This window comes from Pantherophis guttatus, chromosome 1 (assembly GCF_059756535.1).
Source record: "Pantherophis guttatus breed Tessera chromosome 1, ASM5975653v1, whole genome shotgun sequence".
Lineage (NCBI taxonomy): Eukaryota > Metazoa > Chordata > Lepidosauria > Squamata > Colubridae > Pantherophis > Pantherophis guttatus.
Window position 1 is genome coordinate 22,809,699 of NC_142063.1, and position 17,898 is coordinate 22,827,596.

A 17,898-nucleotide genomic window follows, 5' to 3' on the forward strand; every position below is an offset into this window, starting at 1 on the left:
GTAATAAGCAAGCGAGAAAACTCCCTCCATCTTTAGATTACTGTGGTTAACTTTAGGGATGTTTCTTAATGATGTAAAGAAATCGAGGACTGACTGGAATTAGAAACTGTTGTCCCTCCTGAACTTAATCTACTTTTTCTCCATTTTCTTGAACCTCCTTTTAATGTACCTCACAGATGAAAGTCCCACCCTTCAGTTGGACTTCTCCTACTACTCCTATGAATACGAGGCAGACCCTTACACTTCTGAAGGAGACGCTTTTGAACTGACAACAGCAAGCGGCACAGAGGCGCAAGATAACGGCAGATACCCGGGAGCTGCTGTGATCACTGGGAAGTGAATGGTGAGAGGTTCAATGTGGCCTTGGGGGTGGGAGGCCTGGTAGTTCTTTGCTCCCTTTCCTCCTCACAGTTTTCTCTTTTTCCTCCTTTCATGTTTTCTGTTTTTTTCTGTAGAAAGCTCCTTCCTTTCAGTCTAACAGAGCCAAACTCCACAAGGGATCCAGGCCGTTCGATTGTTCTGTGTCTTGCTGACAAAGGAAGATGGAACTCTGTCTTGCCCTACCCATGGCTCTCACGGTAGCCTCCTTGCCGCTTTCCCACTTGTGTTGCACAAGCTACGTAGGGCAAGCTGGAATCCAGACTCTCTTTTGGAGTTGCTCATCCCCAGAGGACCATCATTCAAATTGACTCTTGTCTTCCAACCAACTCTGCCCTAGTTGTGAGTGGAGAAAGGATGGCACCGTTGATCTCTATGACCCAGGCAACCCCATAGCAACCAAAGCACAAGAGCTCCAGATCATTTGTTTTGTGCATCATATTACTGCACCCCTCTGTCACACACACACACACACACACACACACACACACACACACACACACCCCGCTTAGCCTGGAGGTTGGAAGAAGAGCTTGGACAGAACAGGTTTCCTCTGTTCAAAGGATGGTGTTGGTGGGATAGGAATTGGCTTTCCAGTCTCACCTTATCTTCCCTTCCCAGTTATCCTTCATTGTATGGAAAGAAAAGCATGTGTCCACCTCATATTTTCCAAAGCACTGGAGCTGGTCCACTTCTACCTTCTTCCCCCTCTAAACCTCTCAACCATGGATGGTAAACACGTAGCTTTCCAGATGTTGCTAATTGCAAACTCTACACTCCCAAGCCAACTTGGCTAGAGCTGATGAATTCCAGGATTTGTAGTTTGCAAACATCCGCAGCTACAGCTTCCCCTCCTGTTTTACGTCATCCGTGACTGATGGCAAAATAAGCTATTTATAAATTTGAAGGAGGTCAGAGAATATTTTCTAAGGGAATTGAAGTTCGAGAACTACTACTGCCAGCCCCGGTTCTTCCGCAATGCAGATATGCCAGCCTTGATGAACCATATGCAAAAATATAGGCTGTACCCAATATTTATTGTAAAACAAACATTTTTATTTACCCCAAATTATTGTCAAATGGAACCAGGTTGATGTGGTGACCCCAAGCTTGACATATTTCTATCTCTGCTCATTGGGCTTACCTGTTCTTGCCCACTGTACATCTAGGCAGATACCTGTTTGTTCATTCCAAGTGCTCAGTAGAACAGCCTGTTCCCCACTTGCTTAGGCATTGCAGGGGTACAGTTTGCTTTTATGGTTCAGCACAATTCTTTAGTGAATTGGAACATCCAGTGGTTGGGTTGGGTGGGATGGGAGAAGAAGTTTGATTTAGATATTGATAAAATATTTTATTAAAAATCGATTTTTAAAACAGTTGTGACTCCTTTTGGTTTCTTCCTGAGGTAATAATTTGTGAGTGGAGGTCTGAGGGAGATCCAGGAACAGAAAGGATGAGATTAATGAAGACTCAATCAGCAACAAACTTATTTTTGGAAGTTTTCTTTGAATCCATTTATTAGAGATGTACTTGGACTTTCCCAAATCCATACAGTTAAGCCACGAAATAAAGGGAAGAACTATCTGCTATACAAGACTTCAGAATTAATGAGGAACATAATTAGGCTTCTTGGAAATTGGAATGGAACTGAGATTGGGAAGGTTTTACCCAGCTATATTGTTTTAAGAACTCCAAGAACAAATTGACCATTAGCTGCTTCCTCAAAAAAAAAAAAAAAAAAAAAAAAATTGGTAAGAAAGACCATGAAAAGCCCCAGCCAGCCCCTTTTTTGCTTTATTTCCTTCCCAGTACCTTGAAGACAGTCTCTCCTTCACCCAGGTCACTGGGAGTGATGGAAGGTTTTTGAGGGCAGCGTTTCTTTTGAGGTCTTCATGGACATAGCAGAATCCTTCCGGTGACCAAAGAGTCTCCTCTTCACATTTAACCTGAATTCTTCTGAGACATAATAGTAAATGAAGGGGTCGATGCAGCTATTGCAGGTGCTCAAGGCCAGGCTGGCCATGTAGGCCCCGTAGAACGTCCCATCCTTCCTGAGGCAGGAGCGGGAGTAGTCGAGGAGTAACAGGATATGGCTTGGGCTATAAAAGGCCATGACTGAGATAAGCATGAGGGCTGTCAGCTTGGCAGCCAAAGCATACTTTTCACCGCTGCCCAACAAGACCCAGAGTGTAACCCCGCAGCTGAACACCATGATGAGGAGAGGAGTCAGGAAGCCACAGGCAATGAGGGTGATGAAGTAATAGTAGTAATGCTGCTCTTCCCATTGCCATGGCAGGACATCGTGGCATAGAGTCTGCTTCGTTCCATAGAGTGGGAAGGACTGGCGGAAGAGAATCAGAGGCAGGGTAAAGAGGACAGCCACCACCCAAGCTACAGCACAGGTGCCCATGGCAAAGGCAGAGCTGCGGAAGGAACGGGCGAAGAACGGGTGGGCTACAGCAAGGTAGCGGTCCATGCTGATGCAGGCAAGCAAAATAATGGAGCAGTACATGTTGCCGTAGAAGGCCATAGTGGTAAAGCGGCACATGGCCTCCCCAAAGGGCCAGTGGTTGCCCAAGAAGTAGTAAGAGATCTTCAGAGGAAGCACCAGGCATAAGAAGAGATCAGCAGTTGCTAAATTGATCAGGAAAATGGTGGAGGGCAGTTTCTCCACCCTTGTGGTGAGCACCCAGAGTGCCAGAGCATTGGCAGGGAGTCCAATGAGGAAGATAAGGGTGTAAAAAGATGGAAGGACAACGACGATGAGCGTGCCATTGAGTGAACCATGGGAATCTTTCGAGATACTCAGGAAAGTAGTGTTGTTCTCAGTGACTGTCTCCCCTGGGATTGTGCGAGGGCACAGACCACTCCATGGCTCTGTTTGATTCTCATCGGTTCCATTGGAACTATAATCTAACAACAGAAGGAATTCAGTCAGTGATTCTGAGTCCCCACTCCACCTCCAGCCTCCACGCCATCTAGTTTTAAAAAGCAAGTCCCTTATAGGTGTACCTCCCTTCTTCCCCCTCTGTTTGGGGACTGTGTGAGCCTTTGTTTCAGTTTTTGATTCCTGAGACTGCCTGGACTCCAGTTTTCTTGGCAGGAGTTTCAGAATTGGTTTGCCCATGCCTGTTTCCTAGGGCTGAGCGAGAAGGTCACTGAGTTAGCAGTCCCTGGTTTCTAATCTTGTGCCTTAACCACTACGCCAGACTCTCTCTTGCATTCACTGTACAGCTTCCCTGAGACCAATCTAGACTCTACTTGACCTACTGTATGAAGGATGAAATGTTCAGAGTGCTACTGTCCACTTGTTTATACCACTAAGGATATTTCTCATATTATTCAGCTGACATCTGCTTGTTTGGCAGACCTTCAAATGTTTGAAGATTGTTATCATATTGCTTTAATTTGTTTTTCCGACCTAAGCTTTTAAAAACACTTTTTTTTCATAAGAATTCCTTCCCTTTCTGGCTATGGTGCCAGTCATAGTCTAGATAGTCTTTTAAAATGTGGCATTATTCCAAGTGCATTTTTAAAACAATCATGTCACATTGCTGGCTCATACTCAGTTTTTGATCAATTTAAGGGGTCTTAATTTTTTTCATACAAAACTAGGACTTATTTCTCCATCTTATCTGCATTCTTTCTTGTTCTGAAGACTTCCTATTTATGTTTGTTTTCATCCTGCTGATTTTCACTGCAAATTATCTACCCTTTGTTTTTCTACAGCATTTGGCTCCCCATCTTAGCTTCATTAAATTTGCAGAAGTAATTTATAATATGAACACTGTAGAACTAACAACAGTGTCTTGATAGTCTCTACGCAAGATCTCCCCCATTGGATTTATGAAAGCAACAGGAAATGGTTCAACCAGCTGTGTATATTTCATTAACCAACTGTGTTTTGTATATCAGAGCTAGGGAAGAAGCTCAGGCCATCAAAATAAGCTTGCAAATAACCGAAGCAAGAATTTTCCTCTTCTAAACTTTCCTTTGAATTCTGGTGGCTCTTGACTGCAATCATTCTGACAATTTCTTTGCTAAGGGATGTTTTTTACTTTTTCTCCAGCCTCCAAAGGAATTAGGACGAATAGCTAATAATGTGATGATATCAACATAGCATGCAAAATATTGGCTTGCTTTCACATTTTAGAGAGTTACGGCATCTTAGCATGCCATTCCCCCCCCCCACCCGGGTGATACTTAAAAAAAAATAGTGTCAAGATCCTGGAAGGCTTTGGTGGCTGCAAATCTAGAACTGTCTGCCCCCTGTCAAAGGGGCAGGAAATCTCTGCCACATTTGATATTTCTCAGCCGCAAGTAGCTACACTGCTGCAAGATCTACAAGACCGTAGGCTCTCCTCTTAGGAGTAAAAGCTCTAGTGATAGAAAATATGCTTTGTTTGAGCAGGAAAAACTTTTGTTCTTAGCATTTCATGGAGCCCTATAGAGATCTCGCAGAATTCTGGGATTCTGGACTTTGAAAATTCCTCCTATAAACAATGCAATTCTTTAAGGAGGAAAAAAAAATGCCCAGCCATCTATTTTTCACTTGAGGCATCCTAGGGAGAGCTGTGGCACAACTAGATGTTATCTTTAACAGAACTCTGGAAGGGTCCTTAATGAAAATTTAAAAACCCTGAAAAAGAGTCAAATCCCCACAACCACCATCCCAACCGCTTGGTTCCTCAGGCCAGTTGGTCCTGCACTTGCAAACTAAAAAGGGTTGGGGAGGTTTGACTCCTTACCATCATAATCAGCAACTCCTGCAGCCGACACCTTCCAGCAGCACACAAAGAGCAGTGGCAAGAAGGATCCCCTCGTCCCAGTATCGCCCAGTGACATCCTGTGCGTTGTCAGCAAGAGTGGTTCACTGTGCTGTGAGGAGTCGGCAACATCCCATTTCCTGCCTTGACAGGCTCTTAACTTCAGAAAACATCATATTCCTCCTACCCGCCTCTTCTGGGAGTGGTTGGAGGGGGAGCTTTTTTTTTTACAGCAAGACATGTCAGGGAGGAAGTACATGTCTCAGTGACATAATCCTGTCCTTGACAGAACTTAAAAGAGAGGAGGGAAGTCCCAAACCAGGATTGGTCTGGTACGCCTCAAGGGACTGCCCCATAACAAAAGGGACCAACTGCATCTAACTCGTTTAGTCATAAAAGCATAAAGTGACCATCTGACCTGGCTAGCAGCCCAGGAAAACCATTTATTTTCCCAGAGATTCTTCTCTGTCATCTGTAGAGACCTTCACGCTGCCATCTTTCTTATCAAGGCTTCAGGTCTGTGGAACCTCAAAATAAATGTAGAGGACCAGGTATGACTTCGAGTTGTCCAAACCAAAACCGAGTCTTTGCTGAAAAAGGAGTGGGCTTCTTAATCTTTGAAATTAGGCTTCCCACCAACCTGACCTTTTGCCTTCCACAACCTTCCCACTGTTTACTCAAAGTCACTTAAGATGTCTTTGACGTATACAAACATTCTGATGGCCACTGAAATTTCCTCTGCTTCTCCTGATAACTGTCAGGAAATAACGTCATGGTGGGGGCGAAGGAGAAGGAAGAGGGAAACACAGGATATCCTTGTGCAGATAGGGCCTGCCTCAGCTCCATCCATCTGCAAATAGCACAGCTACAAAAACATGGCCGAGGGGGAGAAGAGAAGCATGATGAGAGCATGGAACTTCCTGCTTGTGGAATTAGAACATAGAATAACAGAGTTAGAAGGGATCTTCAAGGTCTTCTAATCCAACTCTCCGTTAAAGCAGGAGACTCCATAGCATTCCAGATGGCTGTCCAGTGTCTTCTTGAAAACCTCCAGTGTTGGAGCCCGCACAATTTCTGGAGGCAAGCCGAAATTTCTCATTAGTTCTAAGTTGGATCTCTCTTTAATTATCTTCCACCCATTACTTCTTGTCCTGCCCTCAGAGCTTCACAAAGAGGGAATCAAGTTATTCTTCAAAGTATCTGCCCTCATGTGCTTTGGAGAATTAGTTGACTCCCTCTTTGTGACAGCCCCTAAAGCACGGGTGTCAAACTCGCTGTGTCACATTGATGTCACATGACATATTGCGGTGTGTTTTGCCTTCATGGAGCTGGGTGGGTGTGGCATACGTGTGACGCATCTGGCCCGTGGGCCACCGGTTTGACACCCCTGCCCTAAAGTACTGGAAGACTTCTAATATATAATCCCTAGTTCTTCTCTTCATTAGACTAGACATAGCTACCCTGTTTCCCCTAAAATAAGACATCCCCTGATAATAAGCCCAATCGGGCTTGTGAGCGCATGTGCTAAAATAAGCCTCCCCCTGAAAATAAGCCCTCCCTGAAAATATTTAAACGCAGAGCTGGAAATCAGGTAAGATGGCAAGAGGAGCCCCATTTTGCTTCACGCGCCCCAAAATAATAAGACCTCCCGGAAAATAAAGCCAAGCGCTTATTTTGGGGTTCAAAAAATATAAGACAGGGTCTTATTTTCAGGGAAACACGATACTTCCCTCAATCATGATTTGCCTTCCAGGCCTCTTATCATCTTTGTTGTTCTCTGCACTCTTCTAGGGTGCCAATATCTTTTTTTTATATTGCAGTGACCAGAATTGGATGCAGTATTCCAAATATGGCCTTACCGGTGCAGCATGACCACTATATCTGATCTTAAAACTATCCCTTTGTTGATGCAACCTAGGATCACATTAGCCTTTTTGGCAGCTGCCAAGGTCTAACATATTGCCATTGGACAGGCACCATTGCAGATGTGATAGATGCCCCAAAGAGAGAGAAATAACAAGGGTACAGCTGCATTAAAAATGGCCAACATCTTATGAGACTTCACTGAGATCTTAAGATTTGACTCCTGAGATTTTTGCAATTTAATTTTGATAGTCAACGACATTGGCTTTGCGGCATCCTAGTCCCTAGAAGCTACAGATAACTATATAGATACATACCAATTGTGGTACTCCCTTTAAGCAGAGTTAAGTAGTATAAGTAGTACTAAATGCCATGCCAATGAAATTAAAGGTCTGAGAGAGAGAGAGAAAAATAAAAGGATATGAAACTAGCCTACATCAACACTATTCAGCATTTTTCTCCTTTTCTTTTTCTCCTTGCCAACCATCCTTTTTTCATCGCATTGATAGCACTGCTTCATTCATTGTCTTTTGCTCTTTAAATTTCTTAACTCTTCATTTCTGAGGAGCTCATCAACAGTATCCAGGCCACAATTTTCTCAATCTTCTCTTTAGCCTCTTCACTTTTTCTTTGTTATTTTTTAATGGAATTTAATGTTTCTCCTGATATATCCAACTTCAACTTGCATTGAGATGGGGAGCGATACACTTGCATACATAACCGGTTTTGCTTCTTTCAATATTTATTCCTTTCAGCACATTAACCACTTTTCCACCAGATTTTGTACATAGGAAACTATTCCCCACCCATTTCCTCATCTTTTGTAAACACCCTACCAAGATACACAAAAATTCACACACTTAGACTAACTTTATTGTCACTTTGAATGAACACTAATCGGCATACATTCAAATGAAATTTTGTTGCATACAGCTCTCAAAGGGTCACTCCCTCCAATATACACTACATAAACATGACAAAATAAATAAATACAAAATTATGCATATACCCACTTGTTTTCTTTCCCATTTATAAATAGCTTGCAATTATTCTCTGTCAAACCCACTACCGATATGTCTATCTTCAGTACATTTTCACATCTGCATTTCTTGTTACGCTACACGTTTTAAACCTTTGTTCCTTCAGTTCTTCTGCTTTGACTATTCCAATAAAAGAAAATATATGTAGCTCAGGATTGAACTGTGGAGTCCTTGGTGGTCTCCAACACTCTCTTCGATTAAATTTCTGCCTTAGAAGAAGTTTATGTTCATCTGCAGGGCGATTCATCCCTTGATAAGTGGACGTACTTTTTCAAGAAAGAGCCAGCTCCGAGTTTACTGAAACTGTTCCAGTATTGTGCATCAATTCCGGTATCAAATGCAAATGTTGAACAAATTTTCAACGTCATGGGAAATTTGTGGACTGACGAACGTAACCGACTGCTTGTATCAGTTCGAAGTGAACTTTGTATATTTTTTAATATTTCTAAACGTTGTACTGAAATTAAAGAATTATTCCCTAAACACAAAGAATTGATCAAAGCTGTGCAGTCAAATAAAAAATACACATGACAGCAAAGTAAAATGTAATTTAATATTTTACATATTATTATATGTTTGATGTTTTGAATTTTAAGTAAAGTTTTGAAGTGATTATTTTAATACGTGTTAAAATGTTTGTAAGAAAATATATAATTTAATTGTAAAAATTTTATTTATTTTTTTACTACTTAAACCACCCCCCCCGCTTGTCCGCTATTTTTTGGAAGCAGACCCGACAACCCTAAACATCTTTACAATCAACTGCAAAACTAACTAAGCATTCAATTTCTTGGTTGCAGCAGCAAACCTTGCAACTTGTCCCCTAATAAAATTATTCTCACCTATCATCTTGAATTTAAGTTCCATTGTGGAATGAAATAAATCAGGAAAATCCTTTTCGTATCCTTTCCCCATAACTAAATATTTTGAAATACCTTTAGTTGACTGATACAATGAATCAAAAGGAGATGAATATTTCTTATGTGAAAGTGAGACACGAAGAGAAGTTAAAGCAAATGAGATCAGGATTGTTTTTTAAATATGTGACTTGATTGATTGTGTTGTCAATCTTTAGCAACCACACATATTTTTCTCTAGAATAATCTATCCTGAAACCGACTATGCAAGCCTTCCAATGGTGTAATGCTGGTGTAACTGGGCCCATCCATCTTTTTCTCTTTCCTTCCGATTTTTCCAGCATTATAGACCTCTCAAGGAAGTTGGCTCTTCATCTAGTGACATGTATCCAAAATGTAATTTAAACATGGCTGCAATCAAGAAATGTGATTAGTTTTACTTACCATACTTTTCGGAGTATAAGACACACTTTTTCCCCCCTAAAAGAGGGTGGAAATGTTGGTGTGTCTTATACACCGAATACAGCCATTTTTGGCCTCTTGAAACCTCGCTCCATGCATCCTGTTTTCACGAAAACAGGCCTGTTTTTCGCAAAAACAGGAGCCTTGGTAGTACAGTGGTTTAAAGCACCCTGTTATTAAGACCAGCTGCCTGAAATTACTGCAGGTTCGAATCTCGCCAGGCTCAAGGTTGACTCAGCCTTCCATCCTCTCTAAGATAGGTAAATTGAGGACCCAGTTGTGGGGGCAATAAGCTGACTTTGTATAAAATATACAAAAGGATGAAGGCTATTGCTTAGCACATTGTAAACCGCCCTGAGTCTTCGGAGAAGGGCGGCATATAAATCAAATTAAAAAAAAAAACGAATGTGCAGAGAATTTGGGAGGTCTGCAGAGTGCTCCTGTGCGCTGGGGAGGGCAAAAACGCGAGGCGGGGGGGTTGGGAGGCCAAAAACGGGCCCCCAGGAGCACTCTGCAGGCCTCCCAAACTCTCTGCCCATTCCATTTTTGTGAAAAACAGGCCCGTTTTAGCGAAAAACAGGTCCATTTTTGGCCTCACAAACCCCCCTCCCCACATTGCGTTTTTGCCCTCCCCAGCACTCTGTAGGCCTCCCAAACCCTCTGTGCATCTCATTTTTGTGAAAAACCTGGGGGTTGGGGAGGGCAAAAACCAGACGCACGGAGACCAAAAACTATTTTTTTTTCTTGTTTTCCTCTTCGAAATCTTGTGAGTCTTATAGTCTGAAAAATACGGCATTTCATTTATAAGGCTACCAGATTCTGTGGTGACTCTAGATGGCAAAACCCTAGAATCTATGGAAAGAATATAAAAAAGACAGAACAATGACATTTGGGCCGAGCAATGAAACTGTCACAAGTAAATGCCTTATTCTTCATTATGTAAATAATACATGACCAGGGTATCAGGGGTTAACTTATTCTTCACTACTTAATGTATTCATATTTCACCACTCCCATATCTAGCTCCACCCATTGTATATATAAGGAGCTGTATGCATTCCTTCTGTGCTTCTATCTGTGATTATTCAGTGAATATAGAATGCCTTATGTAAATAAACAGTGCTTTATTTGAACTTCTAATTCTCAACTTATTTATTGAGTCTGATCCTGAAAATATCGTAACAATTTGGTAGCAGAGGATGGTTAAATTGACTCAATAAAATCTTAAACATGTCTGAGAGAGAAAACTCCAGAAACAAAAGAGATAGGCCCAACACCAGGGCATACAGCAAAGAAATGGAAGCAGATCAAGAAATAATCGATGAGTCCACGAATGCAATATCGAGAGAATCTGAAGAATGCACTACAGACGACGAAGAAATAATAGATGAAACTGATGACCAAGAAGAAAACGAAATAGAAAACAACGAACTCAGGTCAGAGATACTAAAACTCTTAAAAAGCCAAAAGAACGATGAAAACCTCGTCGCGAACCTCCAAGATATATTAAAAAACAACGGAGCAGCGAGAGAGAAGCGCATCGTTACTGACAAATCTAAAGACTCAAAAACGGTGAGCAATCTGCTTGCAGATAAAATTACAGCAAAGAAGAAAACTAACAGTCCCGCGCAAAATTTCGAATGGCAGCCATCTTGGTTTCAACAGACCCCTAAGATGAGCGAAGCAGAGCCAATCAGAAAGCGGGATTCAAAATATCTGGCGTGAAAAGCCTTACTCGATGCAAGAAATGAAAGAGAGAAAATTTACACATCAGAAGAATCAGACACAGAGATCGAAGAAGCTTCAATAGATATGCGAGTAAAGTCAGCAATGAAAACGCTCTTTGCAGCATTTGGACCAAAATTGAAAATCACTAAAGAATCAACGAGAAGACAAGCAAGCGAGAAAACACCTCAAAATCTACCCGCATCTATCCAAACGGCGAGAGCACTGACGCCTGAACCCAGAGAGCCCTGCAGATACCACCCCACGCCACAGACGAACCCAAGGACCAGCGTCCTCAATGAAAGAAAACGAACGCCCGCTATCACCAGGACTCCCAAGATCGAGCCGGAGACCGATTCCTCGGAAGAAGAGCAATGCGAGGGAGCTGCAGCGGCGAGAACCTCTCACGATGGCTTCAGGAACGAAATGAACAACGCGCATGTGCAAGACTACGCAGACAACTTCGGAGGACATGAGGAACGGAGAGAACCATTCAGACTCGTTGCGAGCATCCCCACGCCATTTTGCAACTTTCGACATTTACAAGATCACGGACTACCCCCGGTTGTAAGTAATGGATCCAACAATGTTGGGAATTTGCCCAATGACTTCCCAAAACTGAGAATAGATGGTATTAATTTGCAAGAATGGTATCAGCAGCTCCAGGTTGTCTTTCTAAAAGAAAACCTACTGTTCTTTATTACTAACCCCCCAAAAAGACCTTGGACTCTAAAATTAGATTGCCTACACCATAGAGCATTTTTCTTATTAATTTCCAGTATATCTCCTGCCATGTATCACAGTATTAAGCAAAATCTGACTGTCTCAGAAATTATTCAATGCATGTTTAAATTGTTTCACAGTGAAAGTGTAGCCACTACTACAAGAATGTCTAAAGATTTCTTCTCATCTAGGATAAAGCCAGGGGTTACCATAAGTGAACATTTAATATCCTTAAACAAAATTAGAGCAGAACTGCATTTAAGGGGAGAGATAATTTCAGATCAAACAATGAAGAGTGTTATCATTAACTCACTAGACCCATCGTGGGATAATTATATATCACATTTAGACACAATCAATTTAGGATATTTATCCATAGAAAATCTATCTAATAAGCTAATAGCTGAAGACAATTCAAGGAGTCATTATAACTATCACATGGAGCATAAACAATATAAGAAGGTAACATTTCAAGAAAGATATCATGAACCAATTGGATGCCACAATTGTGGATCCAAGGAACATAATAGGAGGGATTGTCCTAAACTCCTAAGAGAAAAACAAAGATCAGAATATAGAAATAGATACCACAACAGACAGTCATCCATTGATAGACATAGATATAGAAGTCCACCCAACTATAGGGAACATAGAGGGGGCAGAGATAATTCAAAGGATAGAAGGGCTGGCTCACTGAATGAGTTAAACAAACATGACAACACTAACATACAACAACCAGAGAACAACGATTGGCTTATTGATTCTGGAGCAACTAATCACACAACAAATAATAAAAATATATTATCTTCATTTGTAGAAGACAAATTTGTAATTAAAGTAGCTAATCAAGAAAAGGTTCAAGTCATAGGTAGAGGGAATATAACCTTACCTGGCCTAGGAAAAATAGAGGGGGTATTGTTAATACCTGAAATACCTCATAACATACTTAGTGCAATAAAACTAAGCAGAGATTCTGACATTAATATTGTGTTCTCAAAAGGAAGAGCAACATTAGAGAAAAACAGAATAAGTATAGGTACTGTGATTATCAAAGGAGGTCTACCTTATTTAATGACAAAGGAGAGATGGTTACACAACATTGATTCCAATATGGAAAATAACAATGACATAGATAATGGAGACAATAGCAATAGTGACAATGAGGAACATGAGGTAATTCATAATCACAAAGACACACCCAATGAAAAAAAACCTAAAATAGGTAAACCAATTCATGATGAGTGTGCTCATGTCTTACATAGGAAATTAGGACATGCCAGTTTTCCTGTAGTACAAAAGATGACTGAACATGCTGAAGGTGTTAAAATAAAAAATTGTGAAAACTATTTGGAATGCTCAGTATGTAAATCTACAAAACTCAAAACTAGTCCCAAACCCAGAAAGTCAACAAGATCAACCAACAAAATTTTTGATTTGGTACACATGGATCTAGTTGGTCCATTAACGCCATCAATCACATATAAAAAACGTTATTTTCTAACCATTGTGGATGACTATAGTCGTTATGGGTTTGTTTATACATTAAAACACAAAGATGAAACTTTTCAGAAATTTAAGGAGTTTTACAAACGTGTAGAAACACAACATAATATTAAAATAAAACAAATCATGACAGATAGGGGATGTGAATTCATGTCAAAGGAATTCTCCCAATGGCTAAAAGACAAAGGAATGTTACATTACACATCTAGCCCTTTCTCTGCATTCCAGAATGGAGTGGTAGAGAGAAAGAACTCAATATTACAAACCATGATTAGATGCACATTAGAAGATGCTGGCTTAGGTAAACAATTCTGGTCAGAAGCTTTACAATATTCCAATTACACACAAAATAGAACTTGGTCCAGCATTGTAAACAAGACACCATATGAAGTAATGTATAATAGGAAACCAAAAATAGCACACATGCACATATTTGGAGTCACTGCAGACGTACACATACCTAAACAATTGAGACGCAAAGGTGAGAACGTATCCAGAAGACTTAGGTTCATGGGATACGAAACAGGCACAAAAGGATACAGATTTATCGATAATAATAACAAATTTATAGTTTCCAGAACGGCTGTGTTCCATGAGCAAGCCAACTGGTCTAAAATACATCTTAATGAAATATTCCCAAACACCAATCCAAACACTAAACCTCAAGAAAAAAAGACTAGAGAAGAATACAATCACAACACACATAAAAATAAAATCAAAACATGGACAAACAGTCAACACAAAATAAAGACAGATTCATTAACTAAAAAGGAAGCAAGATATTTACATGACAATGATAGTAAACCAGAAAGAACGATCAGAAGTAACAGAAATCAAGTGCCAAACAAATACAAAGATTATGTAATGTATATGGATGGTGAAACATCAACACCTAACACATATGAGGAAATGTTAAAACTTCCCCCTGAAGAAAAGAAAAAGTGGGAATCAGCCATGACTAAAGAGATGGATAGTTTACGAGAGCTAAATGTATTCACACCCGCACCAAAGGACAAAACTATTATTGGTACTAGGTGGATATATAAAATTAAAAACTTAGAGGGAGGCAACACCTTATACAAAGCCAGACTAGTTGCACAAGGTTATGCACAAAAATATCCCGAGGATTATACAGACACATACTCTCCCACAGTAAGGACAGAGAGTGTTAAGACAGCTCTGGTTATAGCATCAGCACTCAACCTTGATGTATTCCAATACGACATACAGACTGCATATCTACACGCAAAATTAGATAAAGAAATATATGTAAGAGCACCTCATAGTCAATACACAAACAAAAATGAAACTTGGTTGCTAAACAAAAGTTTATACGGGTTGAAACAATCTGGTAAACCATGGTATGAATGTTTAGTAAAAGTACTCAAAACCATGAATTTCAATGCTACTACTGCTGATAACTGTTTCTTTGTCAAAAAAGAGGATGATTCTCTAGAATTTGTATTGATTTATGTGGATGGTATTTTGTATATAGGTAAACATAAAGGGAGGAGAGAGACATTTGTAACAAAACTAAATGAACATTTCTCATTGAAATCATTAGGTAAGGTAAATAAGTATCTTGGAGTTCAAATCAGTAAAACAAAAAGGGGATTCAAGCTTTCTCAAAAAGACAAAATCATAGAACTTCTGAATAAATGTAATTTAAATAATGCTAAGCCCTGTGACACTCCCATGCAAACTGATTTTTTGAAGAACACAGACGAGTCATCCCCTGAGTTTAAAGATAATACGCTCTACAGATCAGTCATAGGTTCCCTTCTATATATTTCCAATTGGACTAGACCTGATATTGCTTTGCCTCTCAACTTACTGTCTAGACACGTCAGCAAACTGTTACTATATCATTGGGAAGCTGTCAAAAGAATATTAAGATATTTAAAGAATAGTTTAGACTTCTGTTTGTTATTGGAACCTAATAATGTCAAAGAGCCCATCCTCACATGTTATGCCGATGCGGATTGGGCTGGGGATACCACATGTAGAAAAAGCACATCTGGTTATATATTTTTCCTTAATGATTGTCCAGTTTACTGGTATACTGGTAAACAAGATTTAGTTGCCACCTCAACGACTGAGGCAGAATATGTTTGTCTATCTAAGGCCTCAAATAACCTTATATGGTTTAATGACTTACTATCAGACACCTGGAAGAAACCCACTTTACCATTTATCATGCATGAAGATAACAAGGCTGCTATTGAAATATCTAGATCTGATGCTATTGGACAAAGGTCCAGACATATAGATATAAAATTCAAACATGTGAGACAGTTATCTCAGGATGGATTTATTAAAGCAGTTCATTGCGAGACATCAGAGCAAATAGCTGACATATTAACAAAGCCTTTGCCTTCTAAGCAGCATAAATACTTAACTTCTAAGTTACAAGTTTTATATTGTTCTGAATCTGAATATAATTGTTGTAATATATCGAATCGGCATTTAGAGGGGGATTTGTCACAAGTAAATGCCTTATTCTTCATTATGTAAATAATACATGACCAGGGTATCAGGGGTTAACTTATTCTTCACTACTTAATGTATTCATATTTCACCACTCCCATATCTAGCTCCACCCATTGTATATATAAGGAGCTGTATGCATTCCTTCTGTGCTTCTATCTGTGATTATTCAGTGAATATAGAATGCCTTATGTAAATAAACAGTGCTTTATTTGAACTTCTAATTCTCAACTTATTTATTGAGTCTGATCCTGAAAATATCGTAACAGAAACACACATATTCCCATAAGAGGCCTGCCATCCGCCCCATAGCCCAAGACCTTGGTAAAAGCCAGACTTTAAGGAACACTTGAAGGAAGTGAGGAAGCTGTTGCAGAAGGCAGTCACTGTGATAGAGAAAGGTCTTCCTGAGTCCCATTGGTACTGTGTTTTTTTTTTTTGTCAATCCCAGAATCATAATTGCAAATCTGTCTTACTAACGCACATAAATATATAAGAAAGTTATATATTGTAGAGCAAAATGCCAAAATTTAGAAACAACTTTGCCTCTGTGAGTTGCTCAGGTTACACGAGGTCTCAGCAAACGAAAAATAGGGCATGATTACAATTTAATACTTTCTTAGAAATCTGCCCACTTGGCCAGAAAAACAGACAATAAACACCCCAATCAGTTTTTACATTTGGCCACCAATGTAATTTTATTTAAAATTACATTGGTGGCCAAATATAAAAACTGATTGGGGTGTTTATTAATTTATTAAATAAATTAAACTAATTTATTAAAGTTGCTCAGATTTCTTTTAGAAAACACACTATTTCACCTCTAAAAGAATCCTTGGTTACTTGATTTATACCTCTTTACTCTAGTAAGAGCTTAAGCTAGCTAATATAAAATAAAAGCAAAAACAGAATATAAAAAAATTAAAAAAATAGAAATTAAAGTTAATGGTAAAATAAATGTTTAAATCAAATCCTGATGAAAGAGAACAATCAGCTGGTTTAGTAAACACAACTTTCAAGAGAACACATTTCATAGCTTGCGAAGAACGAATAATGTCTCAAGGGACAATAGATTGTTCTCTTCAAATGAGTCTCCTCTACAGAGACTTAAAACTATACTGATTTGGAACAGGAGAAACAGGCCTTTAAAACTCAGATTGTCTGTTTAGTTCAGGTATTTCCAGGAATTTTCCAAGAGTAACTCCACTCAAAACACATGGGCATAATTTAAAAGGTTATTAAGGCATGTATAATGAAACTTGATTAGCCCAGGAATGGAAACAGTTGGCACTCTAAATGCAATTGTGCAAAGACACTTATTGCCATTGTCAATACTTGCAGATCTGATGATAAATAAAGGAATCCCTGCAGATTTTACTCCGCTAATCATTGCCAACTTTAGGTGGCGGTTGCTCATCTCTGTTTCAAGGCCACTGAGCCAGCGCTGTTACCTTCTCATCGAAGTGGTACCTATTTATCTACTTGCATTTGCATGCTTTCGAATTCCTAGGTTGGCAGGAGCTGGGGTGAGGATGGAAACTCACCCTGTCGCATGTTGCTCAGGTCTCAAACCTGGACCGTCGGTTTTCCAGCTAACAAACCCAGGATCTTAATAACTGAGCCACCGTGTTGCGCACCCCCCCCCAACGACAAGTAAGAAACATGAAGTATTCCCAGACATTCTGTCCACAATGGACTGACCCTCCATCTTCCTGTCCTGTTTCCCATGTACCAACACCACATCCATTTTGTCAGGCTTTAAATGCAGTTTTCTCTCCCCCACTTAAGCAATTATGGATGTGAAAGAATTCCCCTGAATTTGATTTTTTTGTAAGTAATAATTACACTTCTTGGGACACTTAAGGCCACAATCTCAGAAATAAATAAGGAAACTGATTCAGACTAATAATTGAGCACCACAGCTCAGTGTTCCCTGAACCAAGGAATTAAGTACAGGTAATCCTTGACTTACAAACTGTTGCTTAGTGATTGTTCAAAGTTACGACAAATTTTGAAAAAGGGACATGACTCAGATGGGTCTGATGGCTGTGCCCCCCCCCAGTCATGTGACCACAGTTTGGGCACTCAATAACT

At 39.9% G+C, this 17,898-nt stretch overlaps 2 protein-coding genes across 4 annotated transcripts in view; one reads left to right on the forward strand and one right to left on the reverse strand.

The window, feature by feature from the left end:
- The window catches only part of CPAMD8 (C3 and PZP like alpha-2-macroglobulin domain containing 8), a 65,712-nt gene extending 63,958 nt beyond the window's left edge, over nucleotides 1-1,754 (forward strand). For 2 of the 3 annotated variants that reach the window (XM_034437559.3, XM_034437560.3), the window contains 2 exons: nucleotides 177-343; nucleotides 456-1,754. In XM_034437559.3, the coding sequence (XP_034293450.2) occupies nucleotides 177-340 (164 nt within the window). In that variant the 3' untranslated portion in view covers nucleotides 341-343; nucleotides 456-1,754. The remainder of the gene's footprint in view (nucleotides 1-176; nucleotides 344-455) is intronic. The other variant, XM_060694131.2, reaches the window with a different exon arrangement.
- Nucleotides 1,755-1,864: 110 nt separating this feature from the next.
- F2RL3 (F2R like thrombin or trypsin receptor 3) lies at nucleotides 1,865-5,501 on the reverse strand. Its single transcript, XM_034437561.3, has 2 exons — nucleotides 5,127-5,501; nucleotides 1,865-3,291 (listed from the first exon to the last, which is right to left on the reverse strand). Exons 1-2 carry the CDS (start codon nucleotides 5,221-5,223, stop codon nucleotides 2,219-2,221), a joined length of 1,170 nt encoding a protein of 389 aa, XP_034293452.2. The 5' UTR covers nucleotides 5,224-5,501; the 3' UTR covers nucleotides 1,865-2,218.
- Between the last annotated feature and the right edge of the window lie 12,397 nt (nucleotides 5,502-17,898).

Coding starts and splice junctions, on each gene's coding strand:
- F2RL3 (XM_034437561.3), bottom strand. CDS start 5,223: ATGTCACTGGGCGATACTGGGACGAGGGGATCCTTCTTGCCACTGCTC. Junction 3,292..5,126: donor AGGAGTTGCTGATTATGATG/GTAAGGAGTCAA, acceptor TTCTGTTGTTAG/ATTATAGTTCCAATGGAACC.